Genomic DNA, 24,670 nt, shown 5'->3' on the forward strand with positions numbered 1-24,670 from the left:
AAATAAAGTGTCGTACATCTGATCAACAAGTCTTCCTTGCCATGGCTGATTCACCTTTGATCTTTTTGCACAACTTGTTGCTGTTAGATCTCCATCTCCTCCTCCTTCCTGTGTATCTTCTGTTGGCCCAGTGACAGAAGCCTCTCCCAGGCCCTGCATGTCTTCAATCAGCCATTTCCTGGCCTTTGTCAGTGTGTCCTGTGAGGTGAAAGCATGATGTTTCATATTGAGGGTCCAGTAAACAGGCAAGAACCACACATGGAACACCTTCCACTTTGGCAAAGTGTCGATTTAGGCTCTCTAGCATTTCTTGCCACATGGTCTGGATTCCCAGTGTGGAGGGCCCCTCATCCTTCAGGAGCATCCTCAGGACCTGAACACTTGGGATCACACATGACATTGAGCTCTCATAGTGATTCATTTGAAGAATCACCTCCTCTATTGGTGTAAGTGTTTCAACTAGGTTTGAAACAATCTGCCACTGGTCAGCATTGAGAGATGTAAACCCCCCATACTCAGTAGCATAAATGTTTAATGCTCTCTTTTGTTCTAACATTCTGGCCAACATGTGAAATATTGAGTTCCAGTAAGTCGGAGTTGATTGAATCAGTCCATGTTGAGGAAGGTCCAGGTCTTTTTGTATTCCTGATGGCCATCATCTGGCTTCGGTGGAATGAGAAAAGTGCTACACACTGGCCTTAAGCATTGCATTGACATTCATGACTGGCATCTGACTAGCTATTCTATCAATTACAAGTAGTTGCAAAGTCATTTGGCCATTCTTCATTTAGGTATACTGCCATCACTGCCTGGAACAAACTACCAAGTCAGTTACAGTCCATAAATGTTTTACATAGTTTTAAATCCAATGTCAAGAATTTATTTGATCAATTTTATCAGCAATCACTAAATCCTTTTATTATGTCCGAGTTTACCTTCTAGTCCTTCTAGTTGATGGAGTCTGGCGGGATGTCTGGTGCTCGGCCAGATAATCCACAGTGTCCGGTTCGGACGCCGCTTCCCGCTCTGAGCTTTGCCGCATGGTTGGGGGTCTCTCACGCCCCTCGCGCCCTTCTTTAGGGTTCTGCTCCTTGGCAGCCCTTCCGGCACCTTTCTTGGCTTTCTCTAGCCTTTCGGCGCACTCATCAAGGGAGTCCTTCAAGAGGCTACGCTCCCTAGATAAATCATTGACCTCGGCTGTCAGCTCAGCGTTGCTGGAGGTCAGCCTGTCAACCTCTCCGCGCAGGGATCTGATCTGTTGATCAGTATCCTGGAAGTGTAACAGGAATAGTTTACCTAGTGCATCTTGGACACTGATTGTTGTTCTCTTTGGATCTCTCATTTGTGTTATTGAGTTTATTATGCCAGCTTGGCACTCATGCCTACTCATGCCCCTAATGGTTGCCCTATCGGAGTCAGAGCAGTGAATGAGGTCTGCGATGACCTCAAAAAGGGACACGTCTTGCTCGTTGTTGTCAGTCTCTGAGACACGAGGGGATGCCATTTTATTTAGATTGGGTATTGGGTAATTAATCAATCAATGAGTTAATTTTTAATCAATTAGGATTAATTAATATTAACTATGTAATTAATTAATTAACAAGGTTTAATTGGTTGGAGATGTTCTCTTATCCTAAGTTATCAATAGGTTGTTAGAATTAGTGATATGGTTATCACACTCCTGTTAACTGTTTTAACACACCTTAGTGGATCTGCTGTAACAATACTCAGAAGTCGACAAACCAATCATCCCAGCGGTGCCTCCAATAATGTAGGTGTAATTAAGGATTTGTGTATTTAAGATTTGGATAAGTGATCAATCTTTAATAATTACATAAAATCAGTCTCATTTGGATCGTTGAAGTGAATCATTCAATGAATCGAATCAAGGAATCATTTAATGAATCCGTGAATGATTTAGTGAATCGTTCAATGAATCATTTGGTGAACCGTTCAATGAATCATTTAGTGAATCATTTAATGAATCATACCATTAATCCTGGATAAATTACCAAACAGCTAGATTATGGTATTTTATCAAATTGTTATTGATCACTTACCATATTACAAATTGTCTACACCTTCCTTGAATTCTTTTGACTGGGCCACTTCAGAATATTGAACAGCAGATGAGTACACACACAGCTTTGATAATAAATGAATTTATTATACAAAGATCAAAATAATAATCAATATATACAAGCAGTGAGGTGTGTATATATGTGTGTGTGTGTGTGTGTGTGTGTTAGGCCCCTAGGCCTGAGCCAAGGTGTGTGTGTATGAGGGAGCTATAAAATTTGGAATGTTCTTATCTGATGTTTTGGTATGTTCGTGTGTGTGTGTGCGTGCATGTGTGTCCATGCCAGGACGAGCCAGAGTGTCTTATCTGCAATCTTGGAGGAGGGGACCCCTCAGGATTTAGTGAGCACGCGTTTTCTCAGTAACAAAGAAATTCCACTCTCATAACATTATCAAACTCACTGAAATCTTAATAAGGTCAAAATATGAGTGAGTTAAATTAAATTAGAATGTTAGGAGAGAGAGAGAGAGAGAGAGAGAGAGAGAAAAAGACATGCACAAACTTATGGCTTAACCAATTTTAAATCAATAATACCAAATAATAGAGAATCAACAATAATACACAGTGTGCACACTTATTCCTTAATTTCACACTTAGTGAATTAATTACTGATTAGACTAATATTATTTTGCCCAGTGCCTTTCCTTACTGCAAACTTTCGTCTTCTGTAGAAAGCAGAGTCTCTTCCGTGGAAATGGAAGGCAGGCTGGAGATTGCGCTTTGGAGAGACAGAGAGAGCGAGCGGTTGCTCTGAAGTTTTCTTTGAAGATCTTCGTAGCTCGTGAGAAGAAAGTTCTGATCAGACAGGTTAGGACGGTCCAGCCGCTCCCAACACCAATAAAACTACCTTTTGGTTGCAGTCTAGTACGTACTAAAAGAATGACTGAGAAAACCCGGTTTATAACTAACTTGAGTTAAAAGCGCACGTGTTTCCTGGAGTCCACCGTGATCAAGGGTGGATAGAAGGAGGAAAACGTTCTAAAACGTGTCTCTTGCAGGAAAGAGTCGTGGTTTTGGATGGTCCGATGGTGAGTGTCCCTCTATGGTCTGTCCTCCGCTGAGTTCAGACACCAGAGACAAAGAAAAATGGAGTTTCCAAGTCTCTTATGTGAAACCTGAGGAACGATGTACGTGATCCCGCCCAGGCGTGACGTAGTCAACGCGGAAGTGTAGTTCTTAGACACAAGATGGCGGCATGATACCTACATCACGTACACTGAACGAACTGTATGGGTTGTTGGGGATTAAGCCGATCCGCACCAGTGTGTATCACCCACAAACGGACGGTTTAGTAGAACGGTTCAACCGCACCCTCAAAAATATTATTAAAAAATTTGTGAGTGAGGACGCACATAATTGGGATTAGTGGCTCGAACCCTTGCTGTTCTCAGTGCGAGAGGTCCCCCAAGCCTCCACGGGGTTCTCCCCATTCAAATTATTATATGGGCATAAGCCGCGCGGCATCCTAGATGTGCTGCGGGAAAATTGGGAGGAGGGACCTTCACAAAGCAAAAACAAAATTCAGTACGTTATGGACCTGCGCGCAAAACTCCACACGCTCACCCACCTAACTCAGGAGAATTTGCGGCAGGCTCAGGAACGGCAAACCCGCCTGTACAACAAGGGTACGCGCCTTAGAGAGTTCACTCCGGGAGATAAGGTACTCGTACTGTTGCCCACGTCGAGCTCCAAATTGATTGCCAAGTGGCAAGGACCCTTTGAGGTCACACGGCGAGTCGGGGACGTTGACTATGAGGTGAGGCGAACGGACAGGGGTGGGGTGCTACAGATTTACCCCCTCAATCTGCTTAAACTCTGGAACGAGGAGGTCCCCGTGGCATTGGTGTCGGTAGTTCCGGAGAAGGCGGAGCTGGGGCCGGAGGTTCAAAAAGGGACATTGGCATCACGTACCTCTCCGGTCCCCTGTGGAGACCACCTCTCCCCGACCTAACTCACGGAGGTCGCCCAGTTGCAGACCGAGTTTTCAGATGTGTTCTCGCCCCTGCCTGGTCGCACTAACCTCATAGAGCACCACATAGAGACGCCCCCGGGGGTGGTAGTGCATAGCTGCCCTTACAGGTTACCTGAACACAAAAAAAAGGTGGTTCGGGAAGAACTTCAGACCATGCTTGAAATGGGCATCGTCGAGGAGTCCCACAGTGACTGGAGCAGCCCGGTGGTCTTGGTACCCAAGGCTGATGGGTCGGTCCGGTTCTGCGTGGACTATAGAAAAGTCAACGCGGTGTCTAAATTCGACGCGTACCCAATGCCTCGTATTGACGAGCTGCTCTATTGACTAGGCACGGCTCGCTTTTATTCGACACTGGATTTGATGAAGGGATATTGGCAGATCCCCTTAACTCCATTATCCCGGGAAAAAACGGCCTTTTCCACACCGTTCGGCTTGCACCAATTCGTCACACTTCCTTTTGGGCTGTTTGGGGCGCCTGCTACGTTTCAGCGGCTGATGGACAGGGTCCTCCACACCACCTATGCGGCCGCATACCTTGATGATATAATCATTTATAGTAACGACTGGCAGCGGCACTTACAACACCTGAGGGCCGTCCTTAGGTCGCTGAGGCGAACGGGTCTCACTGCCAACCCGAAGAAGTGTGCGATTGGGCGGGTGGAAGTACGGTATCTGGGCTTCCACTTGGGCAATGGGCAGGTGCGTCCCCAAATTAACAAGACAGCAGCAATTGCGGCCTGCCTGAGGCCCAAGACCAAAAAGGGGGTGAGACAGTTCCTGGGGCTGGCTGGCTACTATCGTAGGTTTATACCTAATTATTCGGACGTCACCAGCCCGCTGACTGATCTCACTAAAAAGGGGGCACCAGATCCAGTCCAGTGGACGGAGCAGTGCCAGCGGGCTTTCTCTGAGGTAAAGGCTGCACTGTGTGGGGGGCCACTATTACACTCCCCTGACTTTTCTCTCCCTTTTGTGTTGCAGACCGAAGCGTCGGACAGAGGGCTGGGGGCGGTGTTGTCCCAGGAGGGGGAGGGGGAGGACCACCCCATCCTGTACATTAGCAGGAAGCTGTCGGTGCATGAGGGGCGCTACAGCACAATCGAAAAAGAATGTCTAGCGATCAAGTGGGCGGTCCTCGCCCTCCGTTACTACCTGCTGGGGCGCCCTTTCACCCTCTGTTCGGACCACGCGCCCCTCCAGTGGCTCCACCGCATGAAAGATGCCAACGCGCGGATCACCCGTTGGTATCTGGCACTCCAACCCTTCAATTTCAAGGTGGTCCACAGGCCGGGGGCGCAGATGGTCGTGGCGGACTTCCTCTCCCATCAAGGGGGGGGAGTCGACTGCAGGCCGGACGGCCGCACGGCCTGAGTCGGGCGGTGGGGGTATGTGGCAGCAGGGGCATGGTCAAGCGCCGGTCTGTGACAGGAGGGCGGAGTCAGGGAAGGTGAGTGGCAGAATCACTACACCTGACGGCAATTAACCTGTGTTTGTGTGTCTTCCCAGTAACCACGTCCTATTTAAGGAGGCAGAGGGAGAGCAGAGGAGAGCTTCCCGAGACAAGACGACACTGTGTGTGTCTCTCGTATTCACGTCTTGAAATTGTCAAACTGAAAAGTATGGCAATAAAGCCTTCTGATACCTTGATCTCTGTCCTGCCGTCCTCTGTGCTCCACCCACACATAGGGAACATACCACACACACCCTTTTGTTTACACCGCCTTTTTTGCCCCTTGATGTACTTGGACCACAATGGAAATAAGTGTGAACACTTTATTGTGCTATCCATATATTTTAATGTGCACTATAGTTGTATTTTGTATATTATTTTACTAAATAAACTCCATCATCATCACCACCACCACCACCATCATCATCAGCTTTTGGGAAGAGAATGTTGTGAAAGCCAAAGCATTTACCCTCAAAGGACTCTGACCTGAACTGTGGGCGAGATCTTATTCCCACCCCTCCATGTCTCAACAACCCCAAGGACATGTAGTTACAGAGCATTTTACACTCTATCATTTATACAGTGATATTTATTATTGCTAAAACAATATCTGAAGTGTTATTATTTGTAAAATAACAAAATATCTTGCTCTAGACTTTCAAACAATATTGTAAGAATTTATTTTAATTTTATCTAATAGTGGATGGAACAAGAATTACAAATGCTAACAGAATCAGCACATTCCAGTTGTAGCTATAGTCATACAGTAACTATAATCACTCTTGTTATAATAATTTCAATCAACAGTTAATGTTCAGTTCCCTCTTCATTTATTCTCAATTCAAAAGGCACAACTGAGTCACAGAGGTTGATCAGTGACAGACAATAACAATTTTATCCAAAATAGTTTTCCCTGACTTAGTCGATTTATTTCCATTTCACATGCGTGAAGCTGGTGTAAAGTTCAGTGTGTGTGTGTAGAACTCTCTCGAACTGTAGGTTCATTACGACACTCTGGCTCCATGGGGACATTTTGCACAGGACTGGGTTTCTCTGATAACAGAAACAAAGCTCCAGTGCTCTCTGCTCTTAATCTGTTCTGTTCTTTCACGATATATCGCACATGTCACTCCTTGTTGGGTTTTTTACTGAATTATGTCCCAGTTGTTTGTCTGATGTCCAGTCTGAGTTTTCTGTGTCGAATAAGGAAGTTGGTTCATCTGTAAGAAAAGCATTTGATTTTGTTTGAACGCTTTCATGAAGAAGCTCACTCGAATGTGAGCAGAAATGAAATGAGATTCTTAAGTAAACTCTTCCATACTCACATCCGACTTTCTTTAAAAAAAAAAAAAAAAGCATTTTAAATACAATCACGAATTTTCTCTGGAGTTTTCAGACTTGGCTCCTCTCATCATATTCTCTTTAACCACTCATTTCTTCGTTGTTATTGAAGCATTTGCTTCTTTGTTAACATTTTTCATGATAGCGGGAGACAGTAATACCTTTTTATAGATTTCTCGATTTGAACAACCAAAAAGAGTGCAAAAATGAACCATATTTAAGACAGATTAAGCCTTACTTACATGAAAGGCGCTGTTTGTCCCCCAGGTGAAATTATCACATGATGCATGACGTCATGCCCAAGGGGTCGATTGGAACAGCAAGAACAATTTGTTTGTTTCTGCTTTACACTGAACACATTTAGGTTTGAGATCAAAAGATGAATGAGTCGATAGATCAGAATTTCAGCTTCATTTCCTGATCTTTACATCTCGATGTGTTCAGCAGCAGAACATAACACCTTTGGAGGCAGACCACCCAATGGTTAGGTGAGCAAAAGTATTGGGGCAGATAGTCTTCAAGTAAATGAGAAGAACAGAAGAATTGCCCTTGCTATTCCAACGCTTTCAGAGGGGTCTGTATAAACACATGAGATTAAAACTAATCACAGTGGAGACAGATTGATCATCTGAAACCCAATAACAAGGCATTTAGAGATTAGGTTAGATTAGATTAGATAGAACTTTATTGATCCCTTTGGGAGGGTTCCTTCAGGGAAATCAAAATTCCAGCATCATTATTACAGGATAAACAGAGATTAGAAAATAGAGAAAATTACTAGATAAATTAAATATTTACAGATACAAATATAAAAAAGAATAAGATATGTGGGGGAAAAATGGCCAGCAGGAGAGATATTGCACATTGTCCAGTATTGCTTTTTGTCAGGCTAGGCTACTGTTGCTCCTTCCCATCCTCTGCCCCCCCCCCCCCCCCCCCAAGAGAGGAGTTGTACAGACTGATTGTGTGAGGGACAAAGGAGTTTTCAAGTCTGTTAGTCCTGCATTTGGGAAGGAGCATTCTGTCACTGAACAGGCTCCTCTGGTTGCTCTGATGACGGTGTGCAGAGGGTGACTGGCATCGTCCATGATGTTCAATAGTTTGTTCAGAGTCCTCTTCTCTGTCACTGTCATCAGAGAGTCCAGCTTCATGCCGACCACAGAACCGGCCTGCCTGATCAGTTTGTCCAGCCTGGATGTGTCCTTCTTGGATGTTCTGTCCCCCCCAGCACACCATGATGTAAAACAGGACACTGGTGACCACAGACTGATAGAACATCCACAGGAGTTTCCTGCAGATGTTAAAGGACTGCAGCCTCCTCAGGAAGTATAGCCTGCTCTGTCCCTTCCTGTACAAGTGACTGGTGTTGCAAGTCCAGTCCAGCTTGCTGTCCAGCCACAGCCCGAGGTACTTGTAGGAATCCACAGCCTCCACCTTGACTCCCTCGATCAGAACTGGTCGTGACCTTGGTCTGGACCTCCCAAAGTCAATGACCAGCTCCTTGGTCTTTGAGGTGTTGAGCTGCAGATGGTTCCTGTTGCACCAAACGGCAAAGTCCCTCACCAGGCTCCTATACTCCTCCTCTCTGTCGTCCCTGATACACCCCATGATGGCTGTGTCATCGGCGAACTTCTGAATGTGACACAGCTCCAAGTTGTAGCAGAAGTCTGCAGTGTACAGGGTGAAGAGAAGAGGGGCCAACACAATGCCCTGGGGTGCTCCAGTGCTGCTAATCATAGTGTCAGACGTGATGTCCTTCAGCCTGACATACTGCGGCCTGTCGGTGAGGTAGCTGGAGATCCAAGTGACCCGGCAGGGGTCCACTTGCATCCTGTTCAGTTTGTCCTGAAGCATAGGGGGCTGGATGGTGTTGAAGGCACTCGAAGTCCAAGAAGAGGATCCTCACTGTGCTATTTCCTTTATCCAGATGTGAGTGGGCACGGTGTAGCAGGTAGTGGACGGCATCTTCCACACCAACACCTGCCTGGTATGCAAACTGCAGACAGTCCTGGGCATGTTGCACCTGGGGTCTGAGGAGGCTGAGGAAGAGCCGCTCAAACATCTTCATCAGATGTGAAGTGAGTGCCACTGGTCGGAAGTCGTTCAGCTCGCTGGGCTGGTGGTTCTTGGGAACTGGAATGATGCATGATCTCTTCCAGAGGGTGGGCACTCTCCCCGGCTGAGGTTGAAGATTCGTTGGAGTGGTTCATCCAGTTCAGCGGTGCAGGTCTTCAGTAGTCAGGGACACACCTTGTCCGGGCCTGCTGCTTTCCTGGGGTGACGCTTCCTCAATTGACCTCTGACCTGGTCTGCCGTGATGCATGGAGGAGTCTGTGTTGAGGTGGGGGAGGAGGGGGCTGCTGCGATGACTGGGGGGAGGTATGTTGAGGGAAGAAGGCGAGATGGCTGCAGTGAGGGGGAGGGTGGGGGGACGTGGGCTGGTTGAACCGGTTGAAGTCATTCAGCTCGTTCGCCCTCTCCACTGTCCCCTCAGAGACTCTGATCTTTGTGTTGTGGCCTGTGATGGTTTTCACACCTTCCCAGACCTCCCTCATGCTGTTCTTCAGCTTCTGCTCCACCTTTCTCCTGTAGCTGTCCTTAGCTTCCCTCACGCAGTGTTTCACCTCCTGCTGTGCTGTTTCCATCACCTCCCTGTCCCTGCTCCTGAAGGTCGCCTTCTTCCGATTGAGGAGAGCTTTGACTTCCTGTGTTACCCATGGCTTGTTATTAGGGTAACACTGTACAGTCTTAGCTTTTCATAAATGTTCCTCAGTTTTAAATTGCTGGCTTGTATCAGGCTTTGTTTTATTTTTATACAGAAGTCTTGTGTTACTTTCTGCTTATTAGACTAAGATTGTTGAAGAGGTTCAACAATCCACTCCATATTATATTAGCATGTACACTTCCCTTAATTTGTGTCTGTAATAATATCTGTGTTCTAGAATGATGGAGGGAAAGAGATCAGACTCACCAGATCCCAGCTGTGTGTCCATGAAGAGTGATTGGTCTATGAAACACCCATTTCACTTCAAAGGCAGAAACTGTTCTGCTGATCTGAGGTCAGTAGCTATAGTGAGGTGTTGTTTTAGTTCTTTTCTCACCAACAAAATTCAGAATGTACACATTTTCACTCAGTTTAGTAAATGTTTAATGCTCTCTTTTGTTCTAACATTCTGGCAAACATGTGAAGTATTGAGTTCCAGTGAGTCGGAGTTGATTGAATCAGTCCATGTTGAGGAAGGTCGAGGTCTTTTTGTATTCCTGATAGACATGTTCTGGCTTTGGTGGAATGAGAAGTGCTTCACACAGGCCTTAAGCATTGCAATGACATTCATGACTGACCTCTGACTAGCGATTCCATCAGTTACAACAAGCTGCAGTGTATGACCACAGCAACTGAAATCTGTGACTTCAGCTACATGCACTCCTTTGATCATTATTAAACCTACTTTCTCTCAGAACAAGAGTCACATGATCTTTCTCCACACCCCATTCCTCCATCATGCCCAAGAACGACTCATTAATGTAGTCTCCTGTATGAGGCCCATCCATAGATTTTGTATTCAGGACAACTTGCTGTCGCTTCCAATCAGCATCGATAAAATGGCAGGTGATACTCATCAACGATGTAGTTGATCCTGTCCAGCAGTCAGTGGTAAAAGATAAATGTTTCCCAGCAAACTCAGGAGTGAGCATAGATTTGACCTTTTCTTTAATCTGATTACAGATGGAGGGTATTACTTCAGTGCAATAAAATTTCTCACTATTTAAATGGTAACGTTGTTCAGCAGTACTCATAAGGCGTCTAAAGCCAACATTGCTGACCATGGTGAAAGGCTGCTTGTTGGTTGCAATCATTTCAGCAATCATCTTGTCAAGATTCTTTGACCTCTTGTCCATATCCTTCCACTTTAGTTGATGGTCATATACCTGTACAAGAGTGGGCAGTTTTAGCAGTGTAGGATGTCATCTTTTGTTTTGCCTGTGTGGCCTGATAGAGATTGGCATGATGAGACCACATGTTTAAGGAGTTTTTTGATGTTTCAGAGCCAAGCTTCACAGTGCTGTTGCATTCCTTGCACAATGCAGTTCCTGGTGGTTGTTCTGGAAAGTGCTTCCAAACCATGCTTTTCGGTCCACTTTTTTGTCCAGACATTTGTAATGAATTAGAAAGCAAATATGAATTAAATGGAATTTTTTAAATTAAAAAGTGTGTGTGTTCTGTTGTTGTAGGCTATGCCTTGTAGTAGTGGTAGTAGTCAAATTGCAGCAGAATAACAAAACTAAAATCATGTTTTTATCAGGCTTTGTTTTATTTTTATACAGAAGTCTTGTGTTACTTTCTGCTTATTAGACTGAGATTGTTGAAGAGGTTCTGTGTTAATTCAAATTGGATACACAGTCATCCATATCCACTCCATATTATTAGCATGTACACTTCCCTTAATTTGTGTCTGTAATAATATCTGTGTTGTAGAATGATGGAGGGAAAGAGATCAGAGTCACCAGAACCCAGCTGTGTGTCCATGAAGAGTGACGGGTCAATGGGACTCCCAATTAACTTCAGAGACAGAGACAGTCCTGCTGATCTGAGGTCAGTATAGTGAGGTGTTTTACAACAGTTCCACCTGATCAAACCCACTGGTGTCATTGTGAAGCCCTTCATGAGCTTTATCAGGTGTTGAAGCAGTAAAACACTAAACTGTGCAGTGCTGCAGCTCTCAGACTGGCAGTGAGGAAAACTGCTGGAAGAGGTCAGTTCAGCCTGCAGTCCCTGAGCTGGAGGGTCTGTGGTGCGACACGAGAACATTTACACGTGGGACATTAATCACTCTATCACTATTTCATTCATTCATTCATTCAAACATTTTGTTTCTAAATGTGTGTGTGTGTCAGTGAGGAAATCCTGAACTCAGTGTATTGTGTTAAGAGGAGAGTGTTAAATATCTGTCTCTGTATTTATGAGTGTGTGTTGTACAGCTATGATACATATAGTCCATATTACAGCATGTGTTTTGTTTGTTCACAGACCACAAAAGAAGAAATCAAACCTCAGCAGAAATCAGCTGGAGTCCATATTCAAGGTGTGTGTGTGTGTGTGTGTGTGTGTACAGTTTTATCCACATACAGCAGCATTATGGGTAATCAGACACAATTTCAGTTGTAACTGACTTTTCTTCTTTTCCTAAAATAAATCCTCTCTCACTGTGTAACATTATAATATTGGGATCTGTTCCTGTGTGTTTCTCACCAGGAGCTGGAACACAAAGTCATCAGTGTGATCCAGAAGGAGCTGAAGAGGTTTAAGAAGCTCCTGAGTCCAGATTCCCCAGCATGCTCTGAGAGGGAGGTGGAGGATGAGGAGGATCAGAGCAGTGTCAGAGAGGGAGTGCTGAAGATCACACTGCACTTCCTGAAGAACATGAACCACACAGATCTCGCTCACACACTGCGCAACAGTAAGAGCTCTGAGTCATGACTTTATTTGATCTACTTCAGTTTGGTTCATATTTAAATACGTCATATTAAATTTATCAAGCTGAATAAGTCAGTGAGATTAGAACTCTGAAATTAGTTTTATTTTACAATGTCTATATTTTCCTTCTAAATTCTATACATTAATCAGGAACGCACATCAATATTTAATTTATATTGTTCTCAGTGATTTTGCATTAAAAGATGTTATTACTTTGTTTCTCAGAACACGTCTCTGTGTATCGGCAAAAGTTGAAATCCAACCTGAGAGAGAAGTTCAAAAGAGTTAATGAAGGAATCTCACAGCATGGAAGCTCAGCTCTTCTGAATGAGATCTACACAGAGCTCTACATCACAGAGGGTTGGAGTGGAGACGTCAATAAAGAACATGAGATGAGACAGATTGAGACAGCGTCCAGGAGACCAGCAACACAGGAGACACCCATCAAATGTAAGGATCTCTTTAAAGACACGTCCATCAGAAGTGTGCTGACTAAAGGAGTTGCTGGAATTGGAAAAACAGTCTCTGTGCAGAAGTTCATTCTGGACTGGACTGAAGGAGAAGTGCATCAGGACGCCACCTTCATGTTCCCACTTCCCTTTAGAGAGCTGAATCTGATGAAGGAGAGAAATCTCAGTCTGATGAATCTCCTTCATCACTTTTTCCCAGAAATGAAAGAATTACAATTCATAGACTGTGATATAAACAAAGTCCTGTTGATCTTTGATGGTCTGGATGAGTGTCGACTTCCTTTAAATTTCCAGAACAATGAGAGATTGTGTGATGTGACAGAGTCGGCCTCAGTGGATGTGCTGCTGACAAACCTCATCAAGGGGAATCTGCTTCCCTCTGCTTTCCTCTGGATAACCTCTCGACCAGCAGCAGCCAATCAGATCCCTCCTGAGTGTGTAGACCAGGTAACAGAGGTACGAGGGTTCAGTGATCCTCAGAAAGAGGAGTACTTCAGGAAGAGGATCAGTGATCAGAGCCTGGCCAATAAAATCATCACACACATGAAGTCTTCAAGAAGCCTCTACATCATGTGCCACATCCCAGTCTTCTGCTGGATCTCAGCCAGTGTTCTCGAGAGAATGTTGGGTGAAGCAGAGAGTGGAGAGATCCCCAAGACTCTGACTCAAATGTTAACACACTTCCTGATCTTTCAGATCAAACACAAGGACCAAAATTACCATCAGAAATGTGAGCCTGATCCTCAGCAGACCAGAGCGAGTATCCTGGCACTGGGAAAACTGGCTTTCCAACAGCTGGAGAAAGGAAACCTGATCTTCTATGAGGAAGACCTGAGAGAGTGTGGCATTGATGCGAGAGAAGTGTCAGTGTACTCAGGAGTGTGTACCCAGATCTTCAGAGAGGAGTTTGGGCTTCACCTGGGGAAGGTGTTCAGCTTCGTACATCTGAGTGTTCAGGAGTTTCTGGCTGCTTTATACGTCTTTCTCCGTTTTATTTTTAGAAAGAGAAATGCGCTCATGGAACAAAGCACTGGGCTTTTTAATTTCTTAATAAAGTCAAACATGTCTGATTTCCTCAGGAGTGCAGTGGACAAGGCCTTACAGAGTGCGAATGGACACCTGGACCTGTTCCTCCGCTTCCTTCTGGGTCTCTCACTGGACTCCAATCAGACTCTCTTACGAGACCTACTGCCCCAGACAGGAAATAGCGCTCACAGCAAACAGGAAACAGTCGAGTACATCAAGGAGAAGATCAGGGAGAATCCATCTCCAGAGAAATCCATCAATCTGTTCCACTGTCTGAATGAACTGAATGATCATTCTCTAGTGCAGGAAGTACAACGTTACGTGAACAGAGGAGATTGCAGGCGTCTCAGTAGAGTCAGTCTCTCTCCTGCTCAGTGGTCAGCTCTGGTGTTTGTGTTACTGAACTCAGAACAGGAGCTGGAGGAGTTTGATTTGAGTAAATATTACCCATCAGAGGAATGTCTTCTGAAGCTGCTGCCAGTGGTCAAAGCCTCCAGAAAAGCTGTGTAAGTGTTTTTATTTTTATTTATAAATGTATTACTGCATGGTTTGTTATTTTAATGTCACACTGAACTGCAGTGTTTAGATTAATGCTTGTTAATAGTGACTCTAATCTTCTTTAAACAAACCTCTCGTACTTTTACAGGAGATGGTTTCACTTTTTACACTAACAGCTTATTAAACCCACCTTTTGACACACATGAACACACCACCTGTACTCAGGTCCACTCCAAACCCCCAGAAATCAGAGGTGTGTGTGTGAGCAGAGAATGATACACACCAACTGTTTTACTGTCTGTTTGAAACTCAACACACAACTTTGTGTTCAGTTCACATAATTACATCATATTTTTCCCAAAATCTTGACCTCCAGCAGTAAAACAACCCCAATAAGAAGTGTCCATCAAACCCCACTCTGACAAACTCCTGACCAATCGGAGAACTCCCTCATGGACAAACAGTTTGGTGCTCTGGAAAATCAGTGCAGTGTGAAACTAACCAAACCAAATGACAGGAACACACTGTGCACAGTGTGTTCCTGTCATTTGGTTTGGTTAGTTTCACACTGCACTGATTTTCCAGAGCACCAAACTGTTTGTCCATGAGGGAGTTCTCCGATTGGTCACACTGAAAAAAACATCCTTTGGATTTACTTGATTTTAATGTGTACACTGGTCCCACGTGATCAGAATGTGTATGACTGACACAATTTCCTTCTTTTTCTCAATGAATTATTACTTGTGGGCTGGCATGGTGGTGTAGTGGTTAGCACTGTCGCATTACAGCAAGAAGGTCCTGGGTTCGAGCCCAGTGGCTGATGAGGGCCTTTCTGTGTGGAGTTTGCATGTTCTCCCCGTGTCTGTGTGGGTTTCCTCCAGGTGCGCCGGTTTCCCCCACAGTCCAAAGACATGCAGCAGGGTTTCCCATACATAGACCACTGTGTGGCGCAGCGCCACACAATGGATTCCTAGCGCCACACAATCAGACTCGCGATTTCGAAAAAAAAAAATTCCGTTGCGTATAGTTCATTCATAGTGCTCTTTCTTCTCGTTCACGCGCGCGCGCACACACTGTGGGGGAAACCGGAGCACCCGGAGGAAACCCACACAGAGAGACAGGCGTGTCCACAGGCCTGCCGTTGTGCATATACCTGGACTGCAAGTAGCCTGTGAGCCTAATTAAAAATAACGCAGCCTTCCCGATTCGCCTTCCGACCCCTTATTTTAAAAGGTAGCCTACGTCGTGCTCGTGATGAGCTTTATCATAGCCTTCCTGGCTTACAGGAAACGGACATCCCTGAGTCAGGCTATAAACCAATTTTGATGCATACAGTAGCAGCTTGACGCGAGGAACCGGTCTTATTGCATTATCCCGTTTATCCTGCTTCAGCAATGACTTCCCTTACGATAGGGCACTGTAGTTTTTTTTTCAGGAAGTGACGCAGAATTAAATGTTCTGATAGGGCATGCAGGCTTTGCACCAATTAGGGTAATGCTTTTTCATTATTGTTAGTTGCCTTGGTGTTACCTTAAGTGGTTTCTTACATCTAATTATGATATTTTATTTTATTATTTTGTTGTTACATTATACTATTTATTTCATTTTAGTATTGGTTGAGGTAAGTGTTGAGTTCAATATTTAAAATAAAAACCTCCAGCTTGTTTTTTGCAATTTATTCCTTGAATGTCAACTAAAGAATGATTGAAAGATTGCCACCAAAAAGGCAAAAAACTAAACTTTAACTTCAGTTTTGGTGAGTAATTTTCATAAATTTAAAAGACAGGTTTTCCACCAACATCAAGCCCAGCAAACTAATGGCCTGCCCTGTAATGTAAAGTTGGGTCGAGGAATGAAACCAGGCAGGGTTCTGCTAAAAATTGTTTTAGCTGTCTTCTCTTAAAGAACTTAAAAGAATTTAGATTTAACTGAATAATCTCAAATGCTTCTTGTAGCTTTAAAATAGTCCCAGCAGGTGACTCTGAAGAAAAATACTGTGTGTTTGAACACCGCCCGCTGTAAACACTTTGCATACACCCCAATGACCGACTCCACCGACCGCCACGACACCACCGCGCACGATTCCCTCATCGGCACAGTGGAGCACCACAAATTGCTACCTAGTCTGTGGGAAACACTGAAGTTGACGACACGTGTAGCATTGCAACAAGTTTATTTTTTTTTTCCATTTCAGCATTCAAACATTACAACATCTCTTAAGATTCCACTTCCCCAGGACCTCAGGCACAAAAATAAATAAATAAATAAATAAATAAATAAAAACGTTTATGCATTTTGACTTACAGTGCTTACACAACGCCAAAGCAACAGTGCATTCTGGGGGCAAGATTCAAAGATTTAAGTAAAGTTCATTTATTCCCAAAGCAAGCATACTTTTTTTTTCTTGAAACAAGATGAACCGCATTTGACAAATGTCCAAAATGTACTTACTTGTTTAAAAAAAAACTTGTTTTATTTTCAAAGGTGCTCCAAATAAGACTTTTTCAAGACATTTTGTCTATACAAGATTTTCAAGATGGACTGTCTAAAAACTAGTCTTTCTAGCTAAATGAGGTGGGCAATTATGTCTTATAATAAGGGTGGCTAGATGTTTTGACTTGAAAATAGACAAATAAACTTCCTAAGATTTTTATTTTTTGCAGTGCATGCCACAAACTGAATAAGGTAAATAAGCTCTCGTGCTTCATAAAAACACTTTACCATGATGGTTAACCCTGTGAACACCATTTTACACAGCTGACAACTTTGACAAATCAAAGTGGATTTACAAACAAAAAGTAATCAACCCTGCATAAACTCATCACTGAGAAATAAACACAAACACAAAAGTGGATACACAGCAGAAATCAGTCTGAGCCGTTGACTGAGAGAGCCTGTTTTTCAGAGCAAGTGCTTTGTTGGAAAGTTTACCTCCATCCAGTTCCATCCAAATCTTTTGGATGACCGCAAAAGTGTAGCAGAGGTCAGCAGGGTCGCTAAGGTTCAGTGCATACATCAGTCCAAACAGCATAGCAACAGCTAATGTTACATTATCAAGATCTTGTAACACCTTGATGCCTTCAAGAACAATGCCAATGTCCTGTGTTTCATCACTTGAAGCATGTTCTATAAGAACATAAATCCCAATGGTGGTGTCTTCAGTGGCCTCACTGATGGTGTTTTGATCCATGCTGTGTACAAAACAGACAAAAGATAGCTAAACCAGGGGCACTGTGGCTCAGTTGGATAAGGCGCCATGCCATAAATCCAGGGACCCAGGTTCGATTCCAACCTGAGGTCCTTTCCTGATCCCTCTCCATCTCTCTCTCCTGCTCGTTTCCTGTCTCCACACTGTCCTATCCAATAAAGGTGAAAAAAGCCCCAAAAAAAGGTAGGTAAATCAAACCTTTTCACCAAGCCCTATCAAGAAAAGGATAAACATAAAATAGTGACACTATAGATCTAGGTAAGGTGAAAGTTAGAATGAAGGTAAGTTTAAAGACAAGACCAAGTAACTACAGCAGAACATGATATAAACATTTAATAAAATGGAAGCATTATCTGTTCCATGAGAACACACTGTGAACGCACCTCCTGATTGGCTGAAATAATGTTGTGAGGCTCGGTCTGAGCCACTTTGTTGCCCAGTTACAGAACCATGGTTGTGTATGAACACTGGATTCTTTTTCAGTGCACACACAGATCAGACAGCTGGCGGACCATGAGGAGAGATTTACTGAGTTTGACAAAAAGTGTGTTGCACAATTGTTCTTGAGAACCATTTATTCTACCTTTTAAGTTAATCGTCTACGTGTGTGTGTGACCGCAGCCTATACTGCCAGACACGACGTGGAAGCGCCAGTAGGGTTTTTGTAATTATGTAGAATTCCTCTAGGGGTCAACAGAAGTTGCGGGCTGCAGCTTTAAAGGAGAACTGAAGGCAATTTTTTTTTTTAACCATGAAAATTCTATTTATCTCATTTTATTAAATATAGGAATGCATTTTTGATTGCTATTTTGTCCCTGCTATAGCAAGTTGAGTGTTTGAAATATGCTCTGTAATATATCAGTCCATATGTTAAAGCAATGGCCGTAAACGAGATTCGCTGAGACCTGTGTGAGACATCATAGGACGGAAGTAAAACGTTCAAATCACGCCTCTCCTTGGTTCACCTCTGAGCTTAGGGCCATGAAGGCCAAGGGAAGGTGGCTAGAGCGCCTTTATAAGAAAATCGGCCTTACTATTCATCTTTCACTCTTCTCTGAACACATCGCAAAGTATAAGGATGCTCTTAACGCTGCCCGATCCTCTTACTACGCTAACATCATTAAGCGTGGCAACCATAGACCCAAAGCTCTGTTTAATACAATAAATAAATTTCTTCAGCCTCCTTCCTCAACCACTCCCAGTTCCCCTGCTCAGTGTCAGGCTTTTTTGGATTTTTTTCAAGGATAAAATTGACAGTATTTACCAACACTTTCATTCTGAAATTCATTCTTCTGTCTTGCAAGTAGCTCTTTCTCATAAAGCTGACTGCTGTCTCTCTGCTTTCTCTCCTGTTGATTCTTGTAAAGTATCAGAAATCATGACTAAGTCCTCCTCCTCTTCATGTCTGTCGGACACTGCACCCACTGCACTTCTTAAATCCTGGGTATCTGCTATCTCCCCTTATATTGTCTCGTCTCGTCTTCATCTGCTTTATCCGGGGCCGGGTCGCGGAGGCAGCAGTCTGAGCATGGAAGCCCAAACTTCCCTTTCCCCAGACACCTCGGCCAGCTCCTCGGGAAGAACACCGAGGAGTTCCCAGGCCAGCCGAGAGACATAGTCCCTCCAGTTTGTCCTGGGTCTTCCCCAGGGCCTCCTCCCAGGGGGACATGCCTGGAACACCTCCCCAGGGAGGCGTCCAGGAGGCATCCGAAAGAGATGCCCGAGCCACCTCAGCTGATTCCTCTCGATGTGGAGGAGCAGCGGCTCTACTCCAAGCTCCTCCCAAGTAACTGTGCTTCTCACCCTATCTCTAAGGGAGCGCCCAGCCACCCTGCGAAGGAAACTCATTTCGGCCACTTGTATCCGCGATCTTGTTCTTTCGGTCCTTACCCAAAGCTCATGACCATAGGTGAGAGTCGGAATGTAGATCGACCGGTAAATCGAGAGCTTCGCCTTTTGGCTCAGCTCCTTCACCACAACGGAGCAGTAAAGCGACCGCATCACTGCGGAGGCTGCACCGATCCGCCTGTCAATCTCACGTTCTATCCTTCCCTCACTCGTGAACAAAATCCTGAGATACTTAAACACCTACACTTGAGGCAGGACTTCTCCACCAACCTGGAGAGGGCAAGCCACCCTTTTCTGGTCGAGAACCCCCTTATATTGCTCATATGATTAATCAGTGTTTTGCTTTAGGCACTGTTCCCATCTCCCTCAAAATTGCTTCAGTTACACCAATACTAAAGAAACCTGGTCTAGATTCTCTTTCACTGTCTAATTACAGACCCATTTCAAATCTCCCTTTCCTAGCTAAAGTAATGGAGCGAGTTGTAGCCTCTCAGCTTCATACTTTCCTTGCTTGTAATGATCTCTATGAACCCTTTCAGTCAGGCTTTCGCAATCTCCACAGCACTGAATCTGCTCTCTTAAGAGTTGTTAATGACCTCCTGCTCTCAACTGATGCTGGTCATCTCAATGTCCTTGTTCTCTTGGACCTCACAGCTGCCTTTGACACTGTGCATCATGAGATACTCATTTCCAGACTATCTTCTTTTGGTATTACTGGCTTAGCTTTAGCCTGGTTTCAGTCATATCTAGCAAGCAGGCAACAGTTCATCTCTATTGGTGTTCATAAATCATCCACTGCTACTGTTGCTCATGGTGTGCCTCAAGGTTCTGTCCTTGGTCCCCTTCTTTTTATATGTTTCTTCTATCAGCCAGATTATTCGTAACCATGGCCTTAACTTTCATTGTTATGCTGATGACATTCAAATCTACATCACTATCACCCCTTCCATAGCCTCTGTTAGGACTCTGTTAGTGATGCAAGTCTCTGCTAAGGACTTGCATCACTGACCTTAAGCAATGGTTGCATAAGAACTGCTTTAAACTTAATGCTAGCAAAATGGAGGTTCTATTAGTAGGTAACCAAAAGACAGGTACTGAACTTCTCCAGTTTTACTATTGATGTTGATGGTGTGTCTATTAGTCCTTCCCAAGTTATAAAAAACCTTGGAGTTCTCTTTGAATCCACCCTTACGTTTGACCCCATTTTAAACTCATTACTAAGAATGCTTTCTTTCACCTCCGCAATATTGCACGTCTCTGCCCTTTTCTCTTGGAAACTGATGCCAAAATGTTGGTCAATGCGTTTATTTTTTCTCGTCTTGACTGTTGCAATTATCTCTTTTATGGTCTCCCTGCCACATTGCTCAATCGCCTACAGTTCATCCAAAACTCAGCAGGTAGAGTCCTCACACTCACCAAGCGCACTGCTCACACTACTCCTATTTTACAGCAACTGCACTGGTTGCCAGTTATTTCTCAGCTCAAATACAAAATCTTGCTTTTAACCTATAAAGCTCTTCATGGTTTCGCCCCTTCCGATCTCTGTGAGCTAATTCATTTGTACTGTCCCTCCCGCTCCCTCAGATCTTCTGTCTGTGGACTTCTGACTGCCCCACATTTTAAACTGGCATCTATGGGTGGTAGATCATTCAGTGTTGCTGCTCCTAAACTTTGGAACTCGTTACCACAATCGCTTCGTGACTGTTCCACTCTCTCTTCCTTCAAAGCTAACTTGAAAACTTTTCCCTTCACCTCACACTACTCTTCCTAGTGTGGCTTTTTTTTTTGTAACTCCTGTGTAAAGCGTCCTTGGGTTTGTGAAAGGCACGATATAAATTGAAATTATTATTATTATTATTATTATTATTATTATTACTACAGCGGAAATCAAAGTGACCAACATCTGCCAACGTTCCCTGTGTCCAAAATCGCTCACTCGTTCACTACTCCCTACTCCCTATATAGGGAATTACTATATAGAGGACTGTACAGGGAGCTCATTGGTAAAATGTAAAAACTCTTTCGGACACTAGTCCGTCGCGCTGGAATTTACGTCATTACTGTCGTACAATTAAAATGTGCCAGATCAGTCGGCTAGTGGGTTTCAAAATAATAAATACATGCGTGTGTTTGTGATAAATCCATATTATACTGAACGCATTTCCCACATTAATCAATACAAAGTCCCTGCAGCTTTCAGTTCTTTTAAATCAAGGCTGAATACTTTCTTCTTTGCAGACTTTTAATTTGATTTCTTTCTGTGCAACCGCAAAAAAAGACGCGCGCGCTCTCTTTTGAATGCTGATGTAATCAAGCCGGATGTTTTGTTTGTTTTGATAGCAATCAGGAAAGTTTGAAAAAAGTAGGCAGTAATCGTCATTTAAACTCGTTTTTGTGCAATACTTTGTTTGGAAAACAGTTTTCAAAATGGCGGCACTGACACCTGGCTGACACTTAACGTTTCAAAGTCTCGCACAGGTCTCGTGAAGATCGCGCGGATAAGCGACGCCTGCCGTGGACCAAACGAACTAAACTCAACACGGCTAAAAACTGAATAGGCTGATAAGTATAATATTTAATTGCAATTAGCTGCCGATACAAGTCACGATATAAGGTTACTAAAACCGAAAATGTAATCGAATAACACGTTAATTAAGAAATAAAGCAAGTTTAAAAATGACTTCAGTTCCCCTTTAACATTGACATGAGCCCGCATTTTACTGACACTTGCACCAACACATTCATTGCCACACCAGCATTTATTTGACATGTTTATTCATACACACACACACACACACACTAGGGATGTTAACCGATGACCGTTTGACCAGTGGTTGACCGAATCAACGTCAACCGGTTAATTTTTTTTTGGTTGTCGGTTAAAAAAAGAAAATCAATCGTTTTGAAACTGCCGATTTTGGAGTGGAGAACCTGGAATTCTGTGTTGTAAACACTTGGGGCATGCCATGCGGTGTAAGGATGACAGCTGACAAATCAGAAACACCCATTCAGTCATGTCCTGCCCTCCCGCCCCAGTTAAAGACAGCTGACAAATCAGAAACACCCATTCAGTCATGTCCTGCCCTCCCGACCCAGTTAAAGACAGCTGACAAATCAGAAACACCCATTCAGTCATGTCTCGCCCTCCCGCTGCCACTCGGCGAAAGAAAAGTGTAGACACAGGCTTTTTAGCTTACAAATTACTATTCTGTTTTTTTTTTTTAATTATTATTAGAAGGCACATCAAGTTTAGTCCTGCCTTGGCCAGTGCATTCTGAAAGTATGTTTCGGTCTGTAGCCAACAATGCATGTTATTGCAGATCATATCTCTCCACACAAACTAAAGGCTCAGATGCCGCCTTTTTCACAACTGAATCGCGCAGATCCAATTTTGTTTTTGGGGGGTGTTGGAGTGTCTGAATAATTTCATCAGAGTAAATTCTGTATTAAAATTACTAAATAAGCAAATGCTGTTACAGTCCATGAAACATAGGAAGTATGAGAAGAAAACAGTAAATCAGAAAGCTGCGCACATTTGCGCAGCTTCCGCGAAAACATTTGCATCCCTGTAAACTCATAGGTTAACCGACTTTAACCGGCTAATGAGGCTTGGTGGTCGGTCAAGATTTTTTTTAGTTTTCGCCATCCCTAACACACACACACACACACACACACACACACACACATTCTGTCCTAAACATGTCATTACTAAATAAACGGCTGCTCTCCACCAGCTGCGACTTATTTATTTATTTATTTATTCGTATACCATACAATTATACACTGTGGGTGGTAGAAATGGGCAACTGGACTTGCTTGAAGATTCTTGAAAACGTTTCACCTCTCGTCCGAAAGGCTTCCTCAGTTCTGTCCAACTAATAGGGAGTATCAGATATTTATCCTCTCATGGATCAGAATCAGAATTCTGATGACCAGCTCATCTAAGGTGTCCTTGAGGCATCATGTTGGTGTGGGTCACTGGAGGCTGGGTGTGAACGGCGAGTCATTAGGGTGATCAAAGGATTGCCCCTTAGGATGATCAATGGCAATCTGACTCTCTCTGTCCTCCTGTGAGTCACCAAAAACAGCTGGGTCCTGGCGTACACCCAGCCATCTGGGAAGAGTGTCCAAGACCGCATTGTAGATGGTTGACAAATGATGTCTTAGACCCCCACCTCTGTTCAGTGATGGCCATTCCAGGTTGACGAAAATGGCTTCTTTAACTCCTCGCTCATACCAATGATCCTCTCTGGCTAAGGCCAAGTTTACATTAGACCGTATCTGTCTCGTTTTCTTCGCGGATGCACTGTCCGTTTACATTAAAACGCCTGGAAACGCCAGGAAACGGGAATCCGCCAGGGTCCACGTATTCAATCCAGATCGTGTCTGGTCCGGTGCTGTGTAAACATTGAGAATACGTGGATACGCTGTGCTGAGCTCTAGCTGGCGTCGTCATTGGACAATGTCACTGTGACATCCACCTTCCTGATTCGCTGGCATTGGTCATGTGACGCGACTGCTGAAAAACGGCGCGGACTTCCGCCTTGTATCACCTTTCATTAAAGAGTATAAAAGTATGAAAATACTGCAAATACTGATGCAAATACTGCCCATTGTGTAGTTATGATTGTCTTTAGGCTTGCCATCCTTCCACTTGCAAGTGGTAAGTGACGCGCATGCCCGATATGCACTGAGATCACACATGCTCATATGCTCAGTCCCGAATCACTGCTTGTGCACTTCACTCGCGCGCTCTGTGAGCTGCGCAGGGCCGGAGTGCGCACCCTCCAGAGGGCACTCGCTGTTCAGGGCGGAGTGATTTGGAGCGCAGGATGCCTGCGGAGCCGAGCGTATCCGTGTATTGGCGTTGCTGTGTGCATGCGAATCGTGTATTGGCGTTGCTGTGTGCATGCGAATCGTGTATTGGCGTTGCTGTGTGCACGCTAATCGTTTTAAAAACGTTAATCTGATGATCCGCTGATACGGTCTAATGTAAACCCCACCTAAAATGCGTACGTTGCAATCCTGAAATGAGTGTCCTTTGTTGTTAAGATGAATGTAGACAGCCGAGTCCTGGCCTGAGGAGCTGGCTCTCCTGTGTTGAGCCAAGCGCCTGTATAGCGGTTGTTTTTTCTCCCCAATATATGAGTCCATGCAATCATCACTGCACTGAATTGCATACACTACGTTGTCCTGTTTGTGTCTGGGTATATTGGCTCAACACAGGTATGTTTTAATCGATCAAGACGAAATGGATGTTGCTACAGATATCAGGATAGTTGAGGCTTTTCTTGGATTCGA

The 24,670-nt window shown here is 44.1% G+C and overlaps 2 protein-coding genes across 2 annotated transcripts in view; one reads left to right on the forward strand and one right to left on the reverse strand.

Moving 5' to 3' along the window:
- Positions 1-24,670, reverse strand: part of LOC132886321 (NACHT, LRR and PYD domains-containing protein 3-like) — a 719,980-nt gene that overhangs the window by 173,587 nt on the left and 521,723 nt on the right. The gene's annotated exons all lie outside the window — the stretch shown is intronic.
- Positions 9,795-14,325, forward strand: LOC132886186 (NLR family CARD domain-containing protein 3-like). Its single transcript, XM_060920753.1, has 5 exons — positions 9,795-9,902; positions 11,321-11,437; positions 11,873-11,927; positions 12,098-12,302; positions 12,545-14,325. The coding sequence occupies exons 1-5, from the start codon at positions 9,835-9,837 to the stop codon at positions 14,323-14,325; spliced, it is 2,226 nt and encodes a 741-aa protein (XP_060776736.1). The 5' UTR covers positions 9,795-9,834.

This window comes from Neoarius graeffei, chromosome 5, assembly GCF_027579695.1.
Source record: "Neoarius graeffei isolate fNeoGra1 chromosome 5, fNeoGra1.pri, whole genome shotgun sequence".
Taxonomy (NCBI): domain Eukaryota; kingdom Metazoa; phylum Chordata; class Actinopteri; order Siluriformes; family Ariidae; genus Neoarius; species Neoarius graeffei.

Coding starts and splice junctions, on each gene's coding strand:
- LOC132886186 (XM_060920753.1), top strand. CDS start 9,835: ATGAAGAGTGATTGGTCTATGAAACACCCATTTCACTTCAAAGGCAGA. Junction 9,903..11,320: donor AACTGTTCTGCTGATCTGAG/GTCAGTAGCTAT, acceptor TCTGTGTTGTAG/AATGATGGAGGGAAAGAGAT. Junction 12,303..12,544: donor CGCTCACACACTGCGCAACA/GTAAGAGCTCTG, acceptor TTTGTTTCTCAG/AACACGTCTCTGTGTATCGG.